The 24,729-nt window shown below is 40.6% G+C and overlaps 1 protein-coding gene and 2 long non-coding RNA genes across 3 annotated transcripts; all 3 read left to right on the forward strand.

The window, feature by feature from the left end:
- The first annotated feature begins 8,497 nt into the window (after window positions 1-8,497).
- On the forward strand, window positions 8,498-9,147 carry LOC145058270 (uncharacterized). Its single transcript, XR_013686303.1, has 3 exons — window positions 8,498-8,617; window positions 8,720-8,795; window positions 9,077-9,147. It is a non-coding gene; the product is annotated as an uncharacterized LOC145058270 (long non-coding RNA).
- Window positions 9,148-9,717: 570 nt separating this feature from the next.
- Window positions 9,718-10,336, forward strand: LOC145058269 (uncharacterized). Its single transcript, XM_079006199.1, has 4 exons — window positions 9,718-9,834; window positions 9,915-9,987; window positions 10,063-10,143; window positions 10,234-10,336. The coding sequence occupies exons 1-4, from the start codon at window positions 9,755-9,757 to the stop codon at window positions 10,312-10,314; spliced, it is 315 nt and encodes a 104-aa protein (XP_078862325.1). The 5' UTR covers window positions 9,718-9,754; the 3' UTR covers window positions 10,315-10,336.
- A 540-nt stretch (window positions 10,337-10,876) lies between these two features.
- LOC145058244 (uncharacterized) lies at window positions 10,877-11,910 on the forward strand. The gene is made up of 4 exons (XR_013686284.1): window positions 10,877-11,104; window positions 11,200-11,310; window positions 11,474-11,545; window positions 11,820-11,910. It is a non-coding gene; the product is annotated as an uncharacterized LOC145058244 (long non-coding RNA).
- Window positions 11,911-24,729: the final 12,819 nt, after the last annotated feature.

Raw genomic sequence — 24,729 nt, forward strand, 5'->3', positions numbered from 1 at the left:
TAAAACAGAAGTCAGGATATTATTGTGACACAATCATTCATTCCACTTATTATACGAGTTCAACATAAGTTATACAACTGACCTGGCAACAGTGAAAAATGTTTTGAACATTTCGTTGATTAAAAGATGGATCTTTGGCTACAATCTCCTCCACTACAAAAAAAAACAAAAACAAAAACAAAAAAAACATACTGGTTAGAATTACACTTACATTTTTGCTATTACACCATTATACTTTGAAAAAAATACATTGTCCAAATAAATAAATAAACAAACCTATAACTGGTTAGGTATTTTGAAAATATAATTTTCTAAATAAATAAAAAAGAATAAAACACACCTTATACGATTCAAAGATGCAACAGCTCTAAGGGCACTTTGAATCATGTCTTCATTGCGGTCAACTTCTTGTTTTACAACATCTTGTTTGGGCTTGAAGTTGACTGTTTCTGGAGAGGATCCACCAATGAATCTAGAAATGTGTAATAAATGTTGAAAAATCCGTATAAGTAACTGCCATTCATTAATAGTTGTTAGCTAAACTTCCAATAAAAAAAACACATGAATAACAACCTGCTAAGACAACCTAAGTACACTTGTTAGCAAGTATGGAGAGGATAAGATGGCAAGGCATCTTCACATCGTAATGATCTGGAATGAACAAATAATTATTTATATATTATTGAAGATATGATTTAAGAACAGTCGACCAAATTACAAAATGTGTCAGAATAGTTGACCAAATTAAAGGACAGACCAGGACCAATAAAATTTATGTTCCGAAAAAACAAGTTGGGGCATGGATACCTTTTAGTGTAAGAGACGTAAATGCCCTCGTCATCAAAAGAAGCCATATAACAAATGTAGTCTGAGGTTACTGGACAAGCTTTCTAGGGCTAGTTTTGATGGGAAGGGCATTTACGTCTTTTTCAATAATAAGATGAGGATGTAGAGATTTCACTTTTTTGGATGGAACAAAATTATTTTTAAAGACGGTATTTATGAGAGGTTACTTACCATCATGACCAGATTTAAGGTAAGGGACAATGAAAGAAGAAGGGTTCAACTAGTCAGGACAATTATCAAGCAATGTATCTACACTTTCAAAAGTTGCTTTCCTCAAATCAAGACCATCATCAACTGTATGCTTAAAAGGTCCAACATCCACCATTCGTATCAGTTCTTTCTGTCAATATATTCATCAATTTAATCACTACATATTTAATTTCATTGATAACTAACTACAAGGGTATATACGATACATTACTTACCTTAATAACTGTCTGATCATAAAGAAGTGGCAAGAGTTCTGGAAGAAGGCCCTTGATGAGATTTGGCTTGTTGTGGCAAGCTATACTCAAAGCCAAAACAGCTGCACGCCTAACATGCTGTCCGAGTTTATCAAAAGTTAACAGATCATACTCATCACTCATACATATAGAGAAAAATAAGGAATTAGGGTTTTCTGGAATGTCCATTGAGTCCATTCCGTTGAACTAGACAAAACAAAAAGTTTTATTTTGATTTCAACATATATAGAGGTACTTACCCAATCCTGATCCTTAATCACTTGGTTATATGAAAACCAAGTAACAAGAAAATGGTGTTTTTTTATGTGGTCAAAAAGTATAATGGTTTAATCAGTACTGAAAAGAGTGAAGTGTTAAATCAATAAAATGTTGAAAGTACAAGTGTTTTTCTGTATTATTCCTAAAGAGAAAATACAATATAAACACGAATAATATGTAATTTTCTAACTAAAAAACATACAGAATGATGTGGTACCTGAAAGAATAACTGATCCACAAGGTGTAAATGAAAACCAATATAGTCTTTCATCTGTGAAAAAAGGTGTAAATGAATTAGACAAGGAGCTAAAAACCAAGTAGAATCAAGGGCAAAAAGGTCAAGATACACACAGCTCGAGGTATGGGGGTCCAGATCCCATGTACCAACCCAAGGACATGATAGCAAATCTGCAACGAATAGCATTTATAAGTAATAATGTTCTTCTAAAAGTTGTGCACCAAGTATTTGGAAAATGTAAACTTTATCATCTGTTGTGCATTACATAAAGGCCCTACACCAACACAAGGCTTGGGTTTGATTATGATCCTCAGCTGTTAAACCAAATACAAAAAGCATGTCAGGAGAATAAAACTAGATGTAGATGCAACTTTAAAAGAGGTTGATCCATCACCGTACCTGTAAGGTTCCTTATAGACAGAACGCACTTTAGTTTTCATAGTCATAAGGTCTAAGAACTGATCATCTTCAATCTTCTTAATCAAAATTTAATTTGCCTAACAGAGAAAGATAACAATCAGCCAAGAAATAGATGTAATAATAATAGACTTTAACAAATTTAATTTCACATATGACAATGATTCGATTTTATTGTAGGAAAGTACTTCTTCGATTTCTTTCTTCTGTTCTTTACAGAGTTCTGCAACTCGTCTCTTGACTTTAGCATACTCTTGCGGATTTATGTACATGAAGGACAAATTCTCAAGCTCATACTGCAAAGAAAATTATGTTCACAAAGAAGTGATACCAATAAAAAAAAGGAACTCTTTTATATAATCTAAAATCTACCTTAATTTGGTACATTCCAAGGAGATTTGCAAGAGGAATAGGTACACTACCGATTCCTTGAGCTTGATCTAGACCTTGAGAGAGACGTCCTGTAGTATCTATACGAAGGAATAGCTGAAGAATGAACATAATTAACCTTCTAAACGGATAAATTAATCCCCCGAACCATATCTAAGCTAATCGGAAGAAAAAAAAACCCTTTATCCTCTGCAAGACCTGATGACAAACCTAAACCATGCAGCAGAACTTGCAAGACTCCCACATGTGAGATGAGGGAACTTCGAACAAAACCATTCACTAAGAGCTCCAGCATAAGAAACGCCAAACAAAAACCATGGATTTTCAAAATAAATTCATCTATAAACCTGATAAAATTGACGAAAAGCAGCTAAGTCAAATAGTGCTTGCTTAGATGAAAGAAATTTGAGATTTTTAGTAGTTAGAGATGGCCTGCCCTAATGTTTACTTGACAGTCGTCAACTACCGGGAATGCCCTAAGATAAATCCAATTGACAGCTATAGAAAATCTTATCACTAAACTTGTCACCTGATAAGAGAATGTTGTTATTGGTTGGATGGAACTCCAAGCATGTAACACATTTGCTATGGTATCTGATTATTTCACAATTCACTTCATCTGGGATCACAAAATCTGATTTTATCTATTGTCAAGAATTTAGCGAACATGAACACAATGAGAAAGGGGAACCACAATTACTGGTTTTGATTAAATAGAATGATTATAAGATGAAACGAAGCCAAAAAGCTTACAAAATGAACTCTATGGCGAACTTGGCATTCAAATACATAATCCAAAGAGTTGTTTGTGCGTTTGCGAGAAGCTGTAATAACCCCAAACTCCATAGCTACCCGGTGGGGACAATTAATCGTTGTGTGACCTTCAGAATCACAGGAAATCAAAATCATCAGAATCATCTACTAATCGCTTGCTCAATTGAGAGATACATCTTACTTATTATAATTGAATGACATGTAATTCAAGTTGAATGAGAAAAATACCAGGCAATTTGCAGAGGAAACATGGTTTCATCGGGCAATTGATGTAAGTAGGTCCTTGAAACCCTACTTGATGACCCGTTCTTTTACATACCTAGAAAAAATGCAGAACATATAAATATATACACTCACAATACTACATAACAAAAAAACCTAACTACTAAAAATCTCAAATTAGGGCAACGATGGTTGAAGTGCGAGGGAAGAAGCAGGCGGCAGTCAATGTCGGGAGGGGAAAGGAAGAGCGTCGATAATTAGGGCAAGAGGGAAAGGAGAAAAAAAAGGAAGGCGGGGTTTTTAATTTTTTAGGATTTCATTCCCCCCTTGCAATTAAAGGATGGAATACGCGTTTCCATTAAAATTTATAAAGCGACACTCTCAGACGACACACATTTTATTATAGGCACCCTCCGTGTTTTTTAGACACTAATTTAAGGGCACACAAAAATGCCCATTCTAGATCCTTAAAATTTATTAAGAGATAACATTATTTTCAGGTCACACACCTTTGCGTATCGTAAATCAATGTGTATCATAAATTGAGCGTCGTAAAAGGTTGTTTTTCTAGTAGTGGCTACTAAGTGAAATCGGGTCCTCGGTTGGTATCCCAACGAACATTCACTAACGGGCGATGGCGTTGCTTCGTCCGCTTGACCTCTCAGTCGAGGGTCACTACGGTTCTAATACAAAGGCGAGGATCTCGTTAATCTCAATCTCGTCGGGTCAAACTTACAAGGGTCCTAACGGAAAGGTATGGTTTCAAGATCAAGATGTGAAGGGTAAAATGTACATTACAGAGTTCGCAGAGTAGGTCTAGTTTGCGAGGTACAAGACCGATTCTGGTAAGAATCTCGGAGGTCCTAACTATATTGGATTTAGCTTTCCACGCTTTACGAAGCGTATTAAGCCATTCCGAGAGTGAGACTTCCTAAAGAACATGGTCTCTCACTTGGAATTCCAAAGGTTCTTTCTCTTGCTTATCTTCCCCGTCAAGGGCCACCCCTTACTGGGTCAAAGTCGTACGGGTTTCTGTGATTTGCGAGGCGTTCTGGATGAACTAATACAATAGGTCTTTAAGACCTAGAATTTGGCGAATGTCTGTCGGCGTCTCTGGTGTCGACAAATTCTCAACGGTTCTAACAAATTGAAAGAGTACTAAAAATTTCCCACATTACTAATAGTGTGTCATAGGAAATCTGACTCTTCAATTTCAAAATTCGTGCTTAGAGAACTTCGCGTAAGTTCCTCCGAAGGTAATGTTTCCATGGGTTCCTTCTTACTATGAGGGTACATAAGTAAGTCATTACATGGAGAAATGACGAACTGATCCAAGTAAGAAAGACGCACCCTACCCATTTAGCTCATGAATACTATGGGCGTATTGGTCCTATCCGAAGGGTATCACTACGGACTCGAAGTGCCCGCATCGAGTTCGGAATGTAGTCTTTCAGACATCCTTCCCTAACACTCGAACTGTTGAGATTCGGATCTCAGATCCATTTCTAAAAGTAATTCTTTCCTTGCGTTTGCTAAACCAATTCATCTATGCGAGGCAGAGATAACGATTTCTACTGGAAAATCTTGACAGAGTCCTCGATAGCCGAGGTACATACGATGCAATTCGTCGATCTTTGGAAGAATATGACCGGAGTTCTCTTGGATGAGAAGCCTGTTCTTCCAATTCTATTTCTGTGCAGTTCGCTAAGTTGTCAGGGTTGTTCTTGTATCTCCGTAGTTGTTTAGACTATAGAGCAATCTGTTTACGGGAGTCGTACTGGGTTCTAAGTTTGTTCACATGACGATGCAATTACTCGTAGTCTTGGGCAGTCTCCATCCGGAAGTTCATATTTAGGATTCATACATGGTTCAACGATCACCATTTCGTGTATACGAGTCGTATATAATTAAGATTGAAAAGGTAGTCGAATAACTGATTCTTCTTTAAGCTCATATCCCATCGAGGAAAAAGAAGTTAAAGTGGAATCATCAATTCTAAACCTGTAGAAACTTGATTATATATCACCCTTATGTATACATTCTTCAGCGATAGATCAACCGTATGGATCTTTGGATTGAACTTGACGTACTGTTCGAGTGGTACTTCGGGGATTTCTTCGGAAAGAAAAGAACTATGAGGTACTCCATGCATGAGTACTTCGGGGATTTCAACCGTGTGGACCGTTTTGGGCCACGTGGATGGGACTTCGAGTACATGCGGACCGCGTGAGTAGTTTTTTAATGTTCTCTAATTGCAAAGATGATGTGGACCTCCTGGACGGGTACACACGGACCATTTGTGGCTCACGCGGACGAAACTGAGAATACACGCGGACCATTTGTGAACCCATGAAAAATCCCAAACCTTCGTGCTTGACCGAAACGAACATCGGGGCCTCAAAATTCAGCACTCTTTCACTACGAAAAGGAAGAAGAAATGTGAAATGCAAAAAGATTTTAGTTAAAACATTTATTCGGAATTAGAAAAGATGAAAACACAATGTTTTCCAAAAATTCCCTTTTTTAACGACATTGGCGAGACGTCCTTCCCTCTCGATTTCAGTATACCGGGGCATCCAATTGGATGACATCTAATATATTTGCATTAAAACCTTCGTAGAAAGGTTTCAAACGATGCCCATTGACTTTGAAGATTTTCCCCGTTTCATCACTTTGGATCCCAACCGCTCCGTGCTCAAAGACTATTAGCACAACAAATGGACCTATCCATCTTGACCTCAAATTTCCGGGAAATAACTTTAAATAGTAATGGTAAAGTAAGACTCTATGTACCAGCTTAAAATGTTTTTTGGTGATGGACTTGTCATGTAACGCCTTGGTTTTCTCCTTGTATATTCATGTATTGTCATAAGAGTCATTTTGTAACAACGTAAATTTTAAAAATAATTTTTCATTTTTAAAACATTCATCCATTCATAAAATAATATCAAACACATTGTATCAAATGTTATTGTCACAAAACATCTCCCCAGAATCTCTACAAAAACTCCAATGCGTGTGTGTACGAATCATGTCGGCGCCTTCCCGCGCTCATCACTAGTACCTGAAACACATAACACAACAACTGCAAGCATAAATGCTTAGTGAGTTCCCCAAAATACCACATACAGCACATACGCCACTCGAGGCTATAATACGACACTACAAGAAAAAAGGCCTTTTACGACGCGCAAAATACGACGCTCATTGATCTATGTTACGCAAAGGAGAGTGACATTAGAAAAATGTCATCTCTTCAAAAAATTTTGGGATAGAAGACACGCATTATTGCGCGCCCTTAAATTAGTGTCTAAAAAAAACACGGAGGGCACCTATAATAAAATGTGCGTCGTCTAAGGATGTCGCTTTATATTTTTTAATGGAACGCGCGTTCCATCCTTTAATAGTGGGGGAAAAGGGGAAATGAAATTCTGAAAAAATTAAAAACCCGCCAAGCTCTCCTCTACCTTCTTTCAATCGTTCTTCTCTCTCTCTCTCAATCAAATACCAAAAATCGACTATTGTTGGAACTAGGGTTCCGGTTCTTAGTGAAATCGAAGGTTTTTTGGTCACCAGGCCATGAAATTGATCAAAGGGGTACAATTTTTGGAACCATGACTATTGTTGGAACTACGGTTTCAGTTCAAAAACCCTTCATCTACTTCCCTCGATCTTCAGTTCCTCAAGTACTTTCTTAGCCTCTCAATCAATAGAAGAGCTATATTACAACTACAAATTTAGAGTGATTTCCATATCAAGTAAAACAATAGCTCCATTAAAGTCAAGGTCTCAAAACTCCATGGTCAATCACCATCGTTGGTTACTAACACCACCATTTGTATAAAAACCCTAGAACCACCAGGCCACCCTTTTCCTCCATCCATGTCCCTCCTTTCTGTCTATCTCTAACAGACCACTGCAACATCACATTCACTTCTCCTGGCATGCGACTGCGACTCCCAAAAGATTTAGTGTTATGCTCGATGCTTCTCAACAAAATCGATCGAGGTGTCGGCGCTCCTATCTCATAGAGATTTAGGGATTTCTTGGTTCAAGGTATCGAATCTCAGACATCAACGACTTTTTTTGATGACCCGGTCAGATAAAGACGTTTGATGAACTAAATTTGTGTATCTGACTCGGAAAGCTTAATCTAATCGGGTAAGATGGAAAAAATAGACTGACTGAGAAAGGAGGAAGAAAGGGAGAAAGGTTTCCAATTATACCCTTGCCCTACCAAAGGAAGAAATCAGCGACTCCATCGTTTCTTCTCCTACTTCAACGCCAATTTTCTTCTCCCGCAACAACCAATCGTCGACGATCCTCTTCTCATCTGTTCCAATTTTTTGAAGTCTCCTTCCCCTTCTCATCAGGTACGCTTCTTCCTTTTTCCTCTTCTCATCAGATCCGATTTTTTGATAATATATAGGTTTTGATTTATGATTTTTCTGTTGAACATGTATGGTTCTTCATTGAATTCTGAAAATTTCTCAAAGAATTTAGGCCCTGTGTTCAATTTCATCATATTTCTTTTGTTTTAGACTTGTGCTCAATTTCAAGGAGGGAGAGAAACCTGCGATATTTGTTGCTCTTATTTTCTTGATTTTCACTTAGGAACCATTGATGTTACCAGATAGCAGGTTACCATGTTCTGCTGTTAAACTTTTCACCATTCCTAATGAATTAAAGAATACTAAGAATAAATGACAGTATCCGTAAGGTCGGGGTGTCACATATAAAATATCAGGATATGAAAGTCACATAACTTATTCTCTCTGCAATAAATGAAAAAGCACCAGTCAAATATATATATATATATATATATATATATATATATATATATATATATATATATATATATATATATAAGAATCAGTATAGAATATTAATGCGGGAGTGTTTGTAGCTTTTTGGGTGTGCATATCTTGGACCATTTGGGCATTTCTACCACTTATTGTTGGATAAGTTGTTCAAGGGCAAAAAAGACACGACAACAGTTGCCAAAAAGGTATCCTAAGAACCTTTGATAATAAGGATAACAATGGAAATTTACAATCTTACAACTGAATTATATGACACCTAATTTGCGATTTGATCTATATATTTGTAGGTGTTGCTTGAACAAGTGACATCTTCTCCATGGAACAACTTGATTTTTATGCTTTACTATGGGCTTGTTATCGAGGGTAAGGTCTTTTTGGTTCCTTGTTTGAATAAATATGTTGACTATAATTATTTTAGTAGATAAACGATTATGAATTGGTTTAATGCTAATGGGGGTGTCTGGATGTATGATTTGAAAGTTATTATTTTGTTTTGAAAAATAACAAAATCATGAGTAATGATAGAAATAAGTTTTTCTATATAATCTGTAAATAAGTTTTCTTGCATTTAACCTTTTTAAAGTTGATATCATTTTTCAACTTTAAAGTCATATAATAATTTATGGTCATGTATATATATGCAGGAAGATCATGGATCCAAGTGAAATCTAAAATCAAGAAGGAATACCCCACAGTACAATACGCAACTGCCATGGCTTTGCCACCTTTATCTATTCGAGGTGATTTGGGAGTTGTTTCTACTGCTGGAGTTAGATATGCATATCCACTCCTAAAATCATTTGCAAAAATGGGACCTCAAGGTGTTCTTGGTGCCACAAAGCTTTTACGCCCTTTTTCAGAAATAGTTGATTCATTGGGACTCAAAGATCCTTTCATTAGAAATTGGGTGGATCTTTTGTCTTTCTTACTTGCTGGAGTGAAATCCGATGGTGTTCTTTCAGCAGAAATGGTACATAATCATATCATACATTAAAATGTTTCTTTTAAGGTAGTTTTACTTTTTGGTATGATGGAATTGAGGAAGGAATGGAATGGGCTATTCCATTACCACATGTCCTCATCCATTCCATTCCAACCAAACAGAATCCATTCTATTCCTTCATATTTTATAGTTCTCTAAATGTCTAATCTTTTGCATGTATATATATCCACATATTTGCAAATTTATATGTTTGCAGAATGGTATAAACCAGGTTGTAGTTTAGAATACCCTGTTGGTGGAACTGGAGCACTTGTTGAGGCTCTTGTTCTCAGATTTTCCTTCTGATAAACTTCCAAAAATATCAGAACCTTCACAACTTATGACAGAAAATACACGTTCTGATCTTTATGTTGCACTCCCTGTTCTCAGTCAAGGAAAGAAATGGGTCTTACTATACAGGTAAAATTTCATCTTCATCATATTTTCAGTTTCACATTATTCTTGAATCTTGATATATCATTATCTTTTTTATATGTTAGTACATGGAGGCATGGCATATCTCTTTCAACCTTATATAGAAGAAGCAATCTTTGCCCTGGGTTAAGTCTACTGGTAATGTCTTGTCTTCAGTAACTATGCAAAATGTCAACTTTACCCTTTAACTGAAACTTGATTAAACATTTTCAGGTTGTTGGAGATCGTAAAGGTGCAGTGTTTGGTGGTTTAGTTGAGGCACCTTTGAAACCATCAACAAAGAAAAGATACCAGGTTTGTAATTGTTTAATTAAGTTCGTTTCTCTATATGTTGACAAAAGACTTTTCTACCCTTTTTCACTATGGTGAGTAAATACTATACAGGGATCGAATGATACATTTGTGTTTACAAATACACCAGGGCGTCCTGTTATATATCGCCCCACAGGTACTGCATTTTCTTGATAATATATAAAAAAATCTTTTATAATTTTAATATTTATTTGGGATTTATTATGTTAATTGTGCATTTATTAACGGTGAATCGGTATTTTACTCTTTGTTCAACTGAATATTTAGCGCTTGGTGGGGGAAATCATTTTGCATTGTATCTCGATAGTGACTTGTAAGAGTGTTGCACTTGCATCATTCCTATTTTTCTTTTTGAGGGATAATATGGTAATTTGGCAATTTGCATATTTTTTCCCCAGATTGAATGGGTCAAGTTTGGCCTCAGAAACTTATGGTAACTCTTGTTTGTCACACACCCAAGAATTTGAAGTGAAGGAAATTGAGGTGCTTTCTCTCACTTATTTTTGCAAAAATTACATTTTTGGTCCTCGAGTATGGCTGATTTTGTTCAATTTGGGTCCTACAAAATTCTCTTGCAAATTTGATCGTTATTTGAGGTTTTTGCAAAAATTACTTAGAACAAGGACTGGAACTCTACAAGAAATTTCAAAGGACCAAAATTGTAAGAGAATTTTTGGGGACCAAAATTGTAAGAGAATTTTTGGTGTACCTTTTAACTTTTATGGATGACCTATATAATAGTGATAACTACAATTAAACAAAGTAGCATCCACTTCTCAGGTTTATACTGCCCCTGATTCTGCCTGGTATAAAATGCCTAAGTCTACAAGGTGAGCTTTGTGGTTGGACATGCTTTTACATTGGTGTGGCTGCTGTTGCTTTTGGATGCTCTTATTATCACCTCAAACCAAATGATGGTCACCTTGTTTGGGATCGTTTGCCTGTAAGTTATATCATTCCTCATATTTAACAAATTTCAATATATAAATGATTAAATTCTCATGTTTTCTGTACTTTTTTACTAATTTACAATCACAGGGACAACAGATGCAAATGAGGAATCTTCACGATCACATGCCATTCTTCGTTCATAAATCTTGCAGGAAATGAAAGAGGTGCAGATACAACTGATAATGATAAGAAAACAAGGTAAAGGTTGGAATATAGAATGGAATGGAATGGAATGAGTCATTCCATTCCATTTCTTCCCTCTCTATTTTTCTCTCTCTCTTTTATTCTAATGATCAAAGTTCTTGTTTTTAATATCAGTTTCCTTGTTCTCTTTTATACTTGATGCACCTTTTATTTGCAGGCTTGGCCTGTGCGTACTCCAAGGCCTGTTGCTTTCAAGCTTGTTGCTGATACCCCTCTTCTTACTGGACAGGTAAGTTTCAAATCTTTTTGTTGTGGATTTCTTATAGTTTCTTTTTGTTGTGGATTTCTTATAGTTTACTTAGCTTCTTAAATCAAAGAGTATAAAGCTTTCCTAATGTGTCCTAATAATTAAGAAAACGGTGTTTTTTTGAAAAATACTGATGGACTTTGCTATTTTGTTGTATGGTGTATTACCTTGGATATAATTTGTTTTTACAGTTTTCTCTTTTTATTTAATTTAAATTTGGATATAAGTTTGTAACACATGGGATTTATGATTGCAGCAAACAATCTTTCTTTTCTTTCTAGACATGATTAAAGGCATGTTTTTGGCTGTAGTTATTGGACCACCTGTTGTGGTTGCCATCATTTTAATAGTACAAGTATTATTCTATCTCTGAGAAATTTCATTTGCCATGTCATCAAAAGCTGCCAGATGGACTATTATCTTTCATGTTTGAGTTGGTTCTCAACTTGTAGAAGAATAACATAAAATATTTTGGCATCTGAGTGTAAAAAATAATATTTGAACTCATAAGTTCCTTAATAATACTTTATTGTGTTACATGTACTTTATTACTTACTCATAATATATAATTCAATCTGATTATTGATTATATATTATGAGTAAGGAGAGCATTCTAAACATTCTGGAAACTTTAAAAGAAGAGGGAAATAGGGTCTTGTTCAATGCTTTAGCTGTGTTTGCTCTAAGGGAGATCAACTTATCACAAGTAAGTTACTGTTTCACCCTTTTATTTAATATTTTTGTGATTGAATGAAAGTCTTAATGAAAGTAATTGACAACCTTTCTCTGTAAATGATGTTGTGATTGTGGGAGAGGTGTTGTGTTTTTCTCTGTTGCTAGGTAACCTTCTCAACAACAACATTCTACTTAAGCAGGTGAGTAATCAAGATTAAGGGAGACTTGTAATCATGTTTGACATTCCTTTCCAGTAAGAAAAAGAGTTGTATGATTATTTGTTAGTTTTATAGGAATGTATAACCCATGTTAGCAATGTTTTATTTTTGTTTAACATTTGAATGATTCTTTGTATGACATTACAATTTGTGTAATTTATTTTATTTTTTGAGTATGAAATTTTATTTTATATTATGCAATGGATTGTATTTTTTGTATATGGTATTTTATTTCTATTATGAGAAATTAAATGCAAATTTAATTTAAAAATTAATAAATATATAAATTTATTTTTTTTAAACATTTAAATTTACGATACGCAAAAATGTGTGTCATCTTCATTTATGACATGGCCTTTCTTGACAGGGGCTTTCTTGATACGCATTGCGTGTCATTAACACGCGCGTCGTAAGGTTACGACACGCGAATGCGTGTCATCTTCCTTTATGACAGGGCCTTCCTTGATACGCAATGCGTGTCGTAAACGCGCGTCGTAAATGAGCGTCGTAAATGAGCGTCGTAAATGAGCGTCGTAAATGCGCGTCGTCTATAGACGACGCGCAAAAGCGCGTCGTCTCTCTTTATGACAGGGCCTTCCTTGACACGCATTTGCGCGTCGTCTGAGCCTTTTACGAGGCGCAATGAGCGTCGTAAAAGGCCTTTTTTCTTGTAGTGTGACCCTCCAGTCGATGTGTCTCAACAGGACCCTCCAGTCCCGTAGCTCGTTGGACCCACTGGTCCGGTCATAGCTCGTCGGACCCTCCGGTCCGGTCTATATCATCATGCAACATACAAATATCACATAGCACATAATCTCATACATAACACATAAGACCCTCTGGTCATCGCATAGTACCACTCTAGGTAAAGTATAGTGACAAGTCTAACCTCGATGTCTCGGTAAATATCTGACTCGGAAGAAGTGTGATCTAGCCTCTGCCTAATCACATAAAGTAATACTCTCATAAATATACTGTACTCAACCCTAAAAGCCAACAAGGTCAACGGTCAAACTTTGACCCGACTCGTCGAGTGCACTAGGGCGACTCGAAGAGTCTACACGTGTCCACTGACTCTCTTAGCCCCTCTCTTGGCACGTCGAGTATTTCCATTGACTCGACGAGTTCCACCTGGCATGAATCGCGGGGCCACCCCGACTCAACTCGTCGAGTCTCAAGAACAACTCAGCGAGTTCCAACTTGAACTCAGGCCCCTGACTCTCCCTGACTCACCGAGTCATTCCCCCAACTCGACAAGTCCACTCACTGAGTGATTAACGGGCAACCTTCATACTACTCGCCGAGTCTGTTCTTAGGACTCGGCGAGTTCATGCCATGCATAAACTCAAAACAACTTCTGAGGTCAAATATGTTCCATACAATTATAGATCTGGCCTCCCCAAGCATAATAACCACGTAAAGTTCGGACCTTGACACACATATAACATCTAAATGGTCCAAAATGGTGATTTAGCCCCAAAAAAGACATTCCAAGCTCATGACTCCCAAAATGACTCATAAAGCTCCAAGGGTTAAGGTCTCTGGACCTCTTTGGGTCCAAATCCAGAACACAAACTCGAGACGGGACCAAATACTCCACTTAATCAACCTCTAAAAGGGTTAGAAAACCCTAACACTAAGAATCAACACGACAAACTGAAGAAGGTCCGAGAATAATACCTCAATACAGTCTCTATGAGCTTAAAAACCACAAAAATCGCACCTCCTTCAGCCTCCTCTTGCTTGGAACACTTCCTTCTTGCAAAAGCACCCACAAAAAGCTCAAGATTGACCTCTCTTTCCTCAGAAACGCTCTAGATCTCTTTAGGGTTTCTCTCTGGGGGTTGGTGGCTGCAAATGACGGCCATAAGACCCTTTAAATAGATATCAAACCCTGGAAATTAGGGTTTCATTAAACAGCGTGGACTCGCCGAGTCCACTCATGAACTCGCCGAGTCCACCTGTGAACTTGTGTACCAATCCGCGACCGTACTCGGCAAGTCTAGACGCCAACTCGCCGAGTCTCCCCTCAACACCCAAAAATAAAAGAACAAAACATCATACCTGGGAATCCGGGTGTTACAATTCTCCCCCAATATAATCAGACTTCGCCCTCGAAGTCTCACTCTGCAAACAACTCCGGATGCTGCTCCCGCATCTCATGCTCCGGTTCCCAAGTCAACTCTGACCCTTTCCGATGCTGCCACTGGACCTGCACCAGAGGCACTTCCTTGTTCCTCAAAACCTTGATCTTCCGATCTCTGATCGCCACCGGTCTCTCAGCATAATTCAGGCTCGCATCCACCTGAATGTCTTCCAATGGCACCACTGCCGACTCGTCGGCTATACACTTCCGCAACTGCGACACGTGGAAATTGTCATGAATCTGACCCAAATCTGCTGGAAACTCCAAACGATAGGCTACCCTGCCTACCCTCGCGATCACCCTGAAAGGACCAATATATCGGGGCCCCAACTTACCCCTCTTCCTGAATCGGATCACTCCTTTCTAAGGAGAGACCTTCAGGAGCAGTAAGTCGCCGAACTGAAACTCGAGCTCGGACCAGCTCCTGTCCGCATAACTCTTCTGAAGTCTCTGAGCGGTCAACAACCTCTGTCTGACCTACGGGATCTGCTCTGTCGTCTGAAGCACAATCTTGGTGCTGCCCATCACATGCTGCCCTACTTCTCCCCAGCAAATAGTGGTTCGACACCTCCTCCCATACAACAGCTCAAAGGGCGGCATACCAATGCTCGAATGATGGCTGTTGTTATAAGAAAACTCCGCCAAGGGCAAATACGTGTCCCAACTCCCGTCGAAATCCAACACACATGCCTGTAGCATGTCCTCGAGCGTCTGAATCGTGCGCTCACTCTTCCCATCAGTCTGTGGGTGGTATGCGGTACTAAAATGTAGTTTCGTACCCAATTACTCATGAAACTTCTTCCAGAATCTGGAAGTGAAACGTACATCTCGATCTGAGACGATCGACATCGGCACTCCATGCCGCGATACCACCTATTTCACGTACATCTCTGCCAACTTCTCCGCGGAAGAGCTCTCACTGATGGCCAGGAAGTGAGCACTCTTCGTCAATCTGTCCACAATCACCCAAATTGCATCGACACCCCTCGCGGTCCTTGGCAATTTGGTGATGAAATCCATGGTAATCTGTTCCCATTTCCATTCGGGAATCTCTAATGGCTGCAGCTTACAATGTGGACTCTGGTGCTCGGCCTTCACCCTGCGACATGTCAAGCACCTCTCTACGAACCATTCGACATCCCTCTTCATACAGGGCCACCAATAATCCTTTTTCAGGTCCAAATACATCTTAGTGGCCCCGGGATGGATCGAGAATTTCAATCGATGAGCCTCTTCCATCAAAATGGTACGCATGCCGCCCACGGACGGTACCCAAATCCAACCCTGAAATGTCATAAGCCCACGACTATCGGTAACCAATTCCGATACTAACCCAACAACTCGCTCTCTCTTCTGGCTTTCTGGCTTCACAGCCTCAGCCTGGGCCCCACGAATAGCATCCAACACCGGGGTCATCACTGTCAATCTCAAACAAACATCTCGAAATGGGGCGCCCTCCGCCCTACGGCTCAATGCATCGGCTACAACATTAGCCTTGCCCGGGTAGTACAGGATCTCACAATCATAATCCTTGACCACGTCCAACCACCTCCTCTAGCGCATATTCAGGTTGGACTGGTCCATCAAATACTTCAAGCTCTTATGGTCCGTGTATATCGTACACCGAACCCCATACAGATAATGTCGCCAGATCTTAAGAGCGAACACTACCGCTCCCAACTCCAAATCATGAGTGGGATATCTCGACTCATGAGGTTTAAGCAGCCTCGATGCATATGCAATCACATCCCCCTCTGCATAAGCACCGCTCCCAATACAAATATCGATGCATCACAATATACCACAAAACCTTCCATCCCTTCCAGAAGGGCTAACACTGGGGCTTCGCATAATCTCTGGCGAAGTGTCTCGAACGAGGTCTGCTGCTCCGGACCCCAAGAAAACGCAACATGTCACACCCCAAAACCAAGAACGGCGGAAACGTTCTGGGGCGGAGGACGTCATGTAAGGTAATCATAACATAGTAAATGTAAATAGGCAAACAACATCATCCATTGCATTAAATATATAATTTTAATACATGCGTGTTCTGTACAGTTTTAGACACCAAAAATATAACGTAAATCAAAATAATAAAATGATGAGTCTTGAGTACGCTCCATCATCTCAAAAGCTGGCATCGGTACCTGTCTACTGATGACCTGAGAATACAAGTTATTTTGAAAGAGTTTATCAGCATTAAGCTGGTGAGTTCATAAGTATTTAAGTGTCAATGTTCGTTGTCAAAAACGTTTGAACCTGTCTCAATGTATAAGTTTGTAAAAGTTTGAATCTCTCAGAAAATCCTATATTTTCTACTAGTATAAAAGTAGCCTTCTACCAAGGCTTAACTGTTTTGTAAACTCGTCTGTTGTAAAAGTGTGTAATTACCCAAGTATAACTATCATTTGATAAAATATAGTTTGTACATTAATGCTTAAGTGAGATTATCACCAAAATATGTAATGGGTAAATCATTGTAGTACTGTAGCTTTGTATAATAAGAACTACTGTTGTACTAATTACTACTACCTTAAACCGGATTTATATTAAGGTATAATGTGATAATTGCACCATACTATCGACTGATAACAACGACATAAAGAACGGTCGTAATAACGGAATGACGTTTGGCACCCGCAGACCTGCAGGTCCGGCTGTAGCTAGCAGCAAGGTGTAGGATAGTCAATCCAGTATAGATCTATACGCAAACTCAACGCTCTCCCTCCAAGAGAATTCTGGCTACAACTCGGGCCATGACATTTAAGGCATGCTCCGATACAGTGGATCACATTTGTTATCGTATTCTTGCATATGTGATGAAATGTTTCTTGTTCTAGTATAGTTGTATATGTTCTCATAGTATAGTTGTATATATTCTCTTCCTAGTATAGACTCATGAATGAACTGACTCATTGATCTAGCAGTTGTAATAGTATAGTTCTGTGTTACCCCGATGGTAACTTGTTAACGGTGCGTCTAGTACGTATGATTATGGAAGTACTTTTATGTCTATATATGTATATTTGATATATAATTAACATGGAAACGACCTTCGGATGGTCACCCAAAATCCCACCAGACCACATCCAAATCGAGGAAAAGGAAATAGGGTGGATGGCCTTCCTAAGCCCTTTAAACATTATTTATACGTCTATACATATATGGGCATGCAATTTATAATATAAAAGCATAAATAAGTATTTATAAGACATTTGAAACATAAGTATTATTTTTAAAGAAAGATTGACTTGATGTCAGTCTATAAAACAATCTGAAGGCGTAGATTTGATTAAAACAGATTAAGTATAAGGAACATTTGTTTAAATCATATTTGTAGTATAAATTTGACAAGTAAATGGTTTTGGAAAACATTTTGAAGTAAAACAGTTTGATAGATAGTTTGGATAGTGATAAAATCACTGGTTTCCCTAGTTATTAATCACATGTGATTAATGCAATCACATGTGATTTAAACAATAACTATAAGTATTTAACTTGTATTCCCCCCCTTGAAAGCATATAAAAGCATTTAGAATATTTAAAAAGGTTGATTAAGGGGTATGAAACTCACTTGATTGATTGAAGAAAGCGAGATGGAAAACCGGGCAGAGTTTCGTCTCGGAAAACGGATTTTTTTCTCGGGATTCTCGGGAATCTCGGGAGTAAAATCGACCCTCGGGACTTGAGCAAAAAGACCAGAGCTTCGGGTTATAACGGGCACGGAAAACGAGGCAAGGTTGTGAGAGAGAGGAGAGAAATGAGCAACATTTTCGGAAAGCCTCGCATTCTATTTATAGGAAGGCTGAACCGCCTCCGAACGCGGGGCGTACGCTCGTACGCAGCGCGTACGCGTACGTCATGCATGAACGAAGCCTCGACTGCCTCGGTTCGGATGGGACGGGTTGCTGGGTACGCAGGTCGGATGGGACGGCGGGTCGGACGGGACAGCGGGTCGGACGGGTCGGAGCTTCGGACGGGTCGGACGGGTTAGATTTCTTCGGATAGTGCGACGTGGACGATCCGAGACCCTCGATCTCAGTACGCGGGGCGTACGAAGGTACGCAGGGCGTACTTCGGTCCAATCCGATGACTCCCCTTCGGATATTACCGGGAATTTATAATTAAATTTATATTTATTATAAATAAACTTCAAAAATTCATATCTCCCTCATACGAACTCCGTTTTTTACGTTCTTTATATCCACGCGAAGGTGAGACCATGATCTACAACTTTCGTTTAGATTCCGTTGGCAAATTCCGAAATTATTTTTATTATTTATTTATTAAAATGACGTGATTAAGGAATTTCTTCAAAAATTCATAACTTCCTCATACGAAGTCAGATTTGGACGTTCTTTTTATGTACGCAAACCTTGATATGATTCCTACTACTTTATTTAGTCCGAATAAGATTTTAGGAAGGTTACATTTTGACCTAAATTTGATCGGTTTTACATTACATTGACTCGAAATATCGGGTTGTCACATCATCCCCCCGTTAGAAGGAATTTCGTCCCGAAATTAAAATTTTAAGCAAGTTAGAAATTTCAAATAACTAAGAAAAAAGGTGAGGGTATTTCAGTTTCAACTGATCCTCACGTTCCCAAGTGAATTCCGGTCCTCGCTTGGCATTCCAGCGAACCTTCACGATAGGGATACGGCTTTGCTTTGTCTGCTTGACCTCACGGTCCATGATCTCTACAGGTTCTTCCACGAAGTTGAGGCTCTCGTTGATTTCGATCTCGTCGAGTGGGATTACAAGAGTCTCGTCGGATAGACACTTTTTCAAGTTAGATACGTGGAATGTAGAATGTACGTTACGAAGTGCGTCTGGTAGTTCGAGTTTGTAAGCTACGGGGCCGACTCTTGCAAGAATCTCGAAAGGCCCTATGTACCTGGGATTAAGCTTTCCACGCTTGCCGAAGCGTATCAAGCCCTTCCAGGGTGAGACTTTGAGGAGGACTCGGTCTCCCACCTGAAATTCCAAAGGTTTCCTTCGTTTATCAGCGTAGCTCTTCTGTCGGTCTCTAGAGGCTTTCAATCGTTCACGGATCTGAACGATTTTCTCAGTTGTTTCCCGAATGATCTCCGGACCGGTGAGAGTACTGTCGGAAGTTTTCCCCCTGGCTAATTGGGTATCACCCACCTCAGCCCAGCACAGAGGGGATCTGCACTTACGGCAGTAGAGAGCTTCAAATGGAGCAGCCTTGATGCTCATGTGATAACTGTTATTATAGGAAAACTCGACAAGGGGTAAATGAGTATCCCATGTCTTCCCAAAGTCAATCACGCAGGCTCGCAACATATCTTCCAGAGTTTGGATGGTCCTCTCACTCTGTCCGTCGGTCTGAGGATGGTAGGCTGTGCTCATGTCCAGCCTTGTTCCTAGGGAATGTTGTAGTGATTGCCAAAATCTTGAGGTGAACCTACTATCTCTATCGGAGATAATGGACATAGGTACACCATGTAGCCGTACGATTTCCCTAATGTATGTTCTCGTAAGTTTCTCCATCTTGTCGGTTTCTTTGATAGGCAGGAAGTGTGCAGACTTGGTCAATCTATCAACGATGACCCATATGGTGTCAAGTCCACCCGTCGTCTTGGGCAACTTGGTTATGAAATCCATAGTGATCCGCTCCCACTTCCATTCCGGGATCTCTGGTTGCTGCAATAAACCAGAGGGCTTCTGGTACTCGACCTTAACCTTTGCGCAAATAAGGCATGTACTTACGAAGGTAGCAATCTTTGCTTTCATATTAGGCCACCAGTATAGCTTCTTAAGATCCAGATACATCTTATCTGAACCTGGGTGGACGGAATACCGAGTGTTGTGCGCCTCGGTCATGACCAAGTCTCGGAAACCACCATGCTTCGGTGTCCAGATCCGGTTCATGAAATATAAAGCTCCGTCACCCTTGGCTTCTAAATTCTTGTCCATTCCTCTAAGGGATTCACTTGACACATTTTCAGGTTTCATGGCCTCAAGTTGAGCCGCCTGAATTTGCTTAGTCAGGTGTGAATGGATGGTTATCGATAATGACTTGACTTTGCGACCAGAATATTCCTTCCGACTTAGGGCGTCTGCTACTACGTTGGCTTTACCCGGATGATAACGAATATCGCATTCGTAATCACTGAGTAGTTCGACCCACCGTCGTTGTCTCATGTTGAGCTCCTTCTGATCGAAAATGTGTTGTAAACTCTTGTGGTCGGTAAAGATAGTGCTCTTCGTTCCATACAAGTAATGTCTCCAAATCTTCAGAGCAAACACTACTGCTCCTAGTTCAAGATCGTGGGTCGTGTAGTTAACCTCGTGTGTCTTCAATTGTCTCGAGGCGTAGGCGATGACCTTACCTCGCTGCATCAGAACACATCCGAGTCCTTGGTTTGATGCATCGCAATAAACTACGAAGTCTTCTATTCCTTCGGGAAGGGATAGTATTGGTGCGGTGCACAAGGCTCGTTTGAGCGTTTGGAACGCTCTTTCTTGTTTCTCTTCCCAGTCAAAGGCCACGCCTTTCTGGGTTAGGGTTGTAAGAGGCTTCGCTATTCGTGAGAAGTTCTGAATGAATCTGCGGTAGTAGCCAGCGAGACCTAGAAATTGACGAATTTCTGTAGGCGTCTTCGGTGCTGACCAGTTCTCAATGGCCTTAATTTTGGATGGGTCCACGTGGATTCCCTCTTCGCTTACCACGTGTCCTAAGAATTCGACTCTTCGGATCCAAAATTCACATTTCGAGAACTTCGCATAAAGTTTCTCCTTTCGTAATGTCCCTAGAACTTGTCGTAGGTGATCGCCATGCTCTTTCTTACTTCGGGAGTAGATCAGGATGTCGTCAATGAAAACGATGACGAACTGATCTAAGTAAGGTCGGCATACTCTATTCATCAGATCCATGAAGACTGCGGGCGCATTGGTCAATCCGAATGGCATCACCACGAACTCGTAGTGTTCGTAACGAGTTCGGAAGGCTGTCTTCGGTACATCCTCCTCTAGCACTCGTAACTGGTGATATCCGGATCTCAGATCAATTTTGGAAAAATAGCTCGCCCCTTGCAGTTGGTCGAATAGATCATCTATGCGAGGCAGAGGGTAACGATTCTTGACCGTCAGTTTGTTGAGTTCTCTGATGTCAATACACATACGGAAGGATCCGTCCTTCTTCTTAACGAACAAGACCGGTGCTCCCCAAGGTGAGAAACTTGGCCTTATAAAGCCCTTGCTGAGCAGTTCGTTAAGTTGACCAGAGAGTTCTTGCATCTCGGCTGGTGCTAAACGGTAGGGCGACTTGGCTACTGGGGTAGCTCCTGGGACCAAATCGATTCTGAACTCGACTTGTCGTTGTGGAGGCAACCCGGGTAGTTCTTCTGGGAAAATGTCGGGGAAGTCGCTCACTACTGGGAGGTTCTTTAGTTCTTTCGTTTCTAGGTTCGTGTCGACGACGTGAGCAAGGAATGCGTGGTATTCCTTACGCAGGTATTTCTGTGCTTGAATACTTGATATGATGCGAAGACTTGCACCGGGTTTGTCGCCATAGACTATAAGAGTTTCGTTAGACGGAAGGTTTAGACGGAATGCTTTCTCGAAGCACATGATGTCGGCACGATGAAGGCTTAACTAGTCCATGCCAATGATAACGTCGAAACTTTTTATTGAGACTGGCATGAGGTCGATTGGAAATGAATGGTTATCTAGAGTTAGGGTACAACCTAAGTATATGCTACTCGTATTTTCAGTTTTTCCATTAGCCATTTCTACGGTGAATAGTTCTTTGAGTGCGTGCGGTGGTTGATTAAGCATGCGAGCAAATTTATGGTTTACGAAGCTTCGCTCCGCTCCACTATCGAACAGAATGCATGCATAGGAGTTATCGAGGAGGAACGTACCGGTCACCACTGTCGGGTCAGCAACTGCTTCCCCGTGGCCTATAGCCAGTACCCTCCCTGCTCCTCCAGCATTCCTCACTTTGGGGCAGTCCCTCTTAAAGTGGCCTGATTCGCCACATCCATAGCAGGTTGGGCTCGCGCCAGAGCCAGGGACTTGGTTGATAGGTTGTGCCGGGAATTTACAGAATCGGACGGTGTGTCCTTTCTTGTTACAGTTAGAGCACTGCAATTCACGGCAGGGGCCGTTGTGGTGGTAGCTGCATTTGTTGCACTTGGGCGAACTCCCAGCATACCGACTCACCGGAGCAATAGTAGCAGCAGTAGGGGTTACTGCGGCATGAATTGCCACCAATTGCTGCTTTTTGGCAGCCTGATGCTTCTTCCTTTCATCCCAGAATTTCCGCTTAGTATCGGCGGGTTTGGAGGGTTCCGGGATGGCTAGGGTGGTTGTGGTTGCAGGGGTTCTGACTCCATGGTCAATGAGTCGTTGTGTCAATCGTTTGGCACTGTCGAAGGTAGCGGGGTTTGACGCTAGCACATTCCCCTGATACGGAGGCACTAGCCCCCATATGTACCTCTCGATCTTCTTCCCCTCAGTGGGAACCATATTGGGGCAGAGGGCCACCAGCTCGCTGAATCGGGCAGTATAAGCGACCACATTGGTGCCCTTCATTGACAGGTTCCAGAGTTCCTGCTCCAGTTTCTGGATCTCGCCCCTCGGGCAGTATTCCTCAGTCATGAGGTCTTTCATTGTTTCCCAGCCCATGTCGTTAGCTACGACGAGAGTTAGGGCTTTAACGTGGCCGTTCCACCACGTTAGGGCTTTACCCTCAAAGGTGCATGCGGCATATTTCACTTTGCACGCAGCAGGGCATGAACAGATTTCGAAGACTGATTCAGTCTTCTCGAACCATTGCGAGAGAGCAATGACTCCGCCGGTGCCATAGAAAGGCTTCGACTTGCAGTTTGTAAAATCCTTGTAAGAGCACTCCCTTGAGCGCACAGGGATTTCGATCGGGATAGATTCCACAGAGGTTCCACCTCTGCTGGCATCAGAAGAGTGATACTGAGCGATGGCAGTTGCCACAGCTACAGCTACGACAGCATTCAGGGCTACAGTATCGATGACCGAAGGTGGAGGAGGTGGTGGAGGTGCAGGATTATTCCTATTCCTGGGAGACTTGCGAGGAGGCATCCTTCAGCTATAAGTTTATAAAGATAAGAAAGATGGTAAGAATCAATTTGTAAGCAACGTGAGAGTGACACATGGACTAACTAAACATAGTCCAACAGTTGAGAGAGTGCTTGAAACCACAATAAGAAATATTAGAAGGGAAGCATAAGTGTATAGATTTTTCCCCAGATAGATAGATCTCAAAAATACTGGTATTACTGATGTAATAAGTTCAAGGAAAATCGACCTAACAGTAGGTCATACATCATACCATATAGAAAAGTTTGATAGTTCTTAGATTTCAAATTTTGAGTAAGGAAAGTTAGAAACATTTTACACACAAGTGCTACTTGGAGCACAGATGTTAAAGGCTATCCTTTAATTAAAAGATGGAGATGTACTAGACTTCAACCAACGGCGATGGGAAATCCCGGCGAGTACTGCGGTTGGACACTTGACGAGACACCTCTTGAATGGGTCGATCCTGAGTCCTCTGACGATTTCGAAGTTCCAATATTTCAGCTCGTGAGGCAGCCAACTGCTACTGCAGGGTTTTATTTGTCCTCCGGGTCCGTTCCATGTCTTCTCCAAGACGGCGGATGCGGACTGTGTTGACACCTGAGTCGGCATCAATCTCTATGACCCGGTCGACGGCTGCTCCACCTTGCTTGACAATACGAGCTATTCTGCGGATAAGGACAGGCAGAGCTCGGTCAGTAGAGCCACCATCGCTGACGTTGTAAAAGGTTCGGTCCCCAAAGTATGGTAAGGGTTGACCCTGATCATTACTCCAGCGATTCAGGTTGTTTGCCCACATGGGTGTAGGACCTGGAAACGCTGGTCGAGGGTTGTTGTTCGGGGCTTGACCTACGAGCGGTAGGTTGTTGACATCAGGCTCGGAGTCGGATCCATCTGAAAAGCCTTCTGCGAGGTGATCATCCAAAGGGATTGGATGATCAACTTCGGGCTCTTCATCGATCCACCCGGCATTGCCTTCATTGGGAAAGTACGGGTCGCCATGATGGATATCTAGCCATCAAGATCTACGCGAGAATAGAGGTAT

Source organism: Lactuca serriola, chromosome 6, assembly GCF_051521515.1.
Source record: "Lactuca serriola cultivar US96UC23 chromosome 6, Lser_US96UC23_V15, whole genome shotgun sequence".
Lineage (NCBI taxonomy): Eukaryota > Viridiplantae > Streptophyta > Magnoliopsida > Asterales > Asteraceae > Lactuca > Lactuca serriola.

Bases quoted from the DNA above. Each gene is read 5' to 3' on its own strand.
- LOC145058269 (XM_079006199.1), top strand. From the start codon at position 9,755: ATGACAGAAAATACACGTTCTGATCTTTATGTTGCACTCCCTGTTCTC. The intron at 9,988-10,062 runs GTAATGTCTTGT...AAACATTTTCAG, and splicing joins GCCCTGGGTTAAGTCTACTG to GTTGTTGGAGATCGTAAAGG. The intron at 10,144-10,233 runs GTTTGTAATTGT...AATACTATACAG, and splicing joins CAACAAAGAAAAGATACCAG to GGATCGAATGATACATTTGT.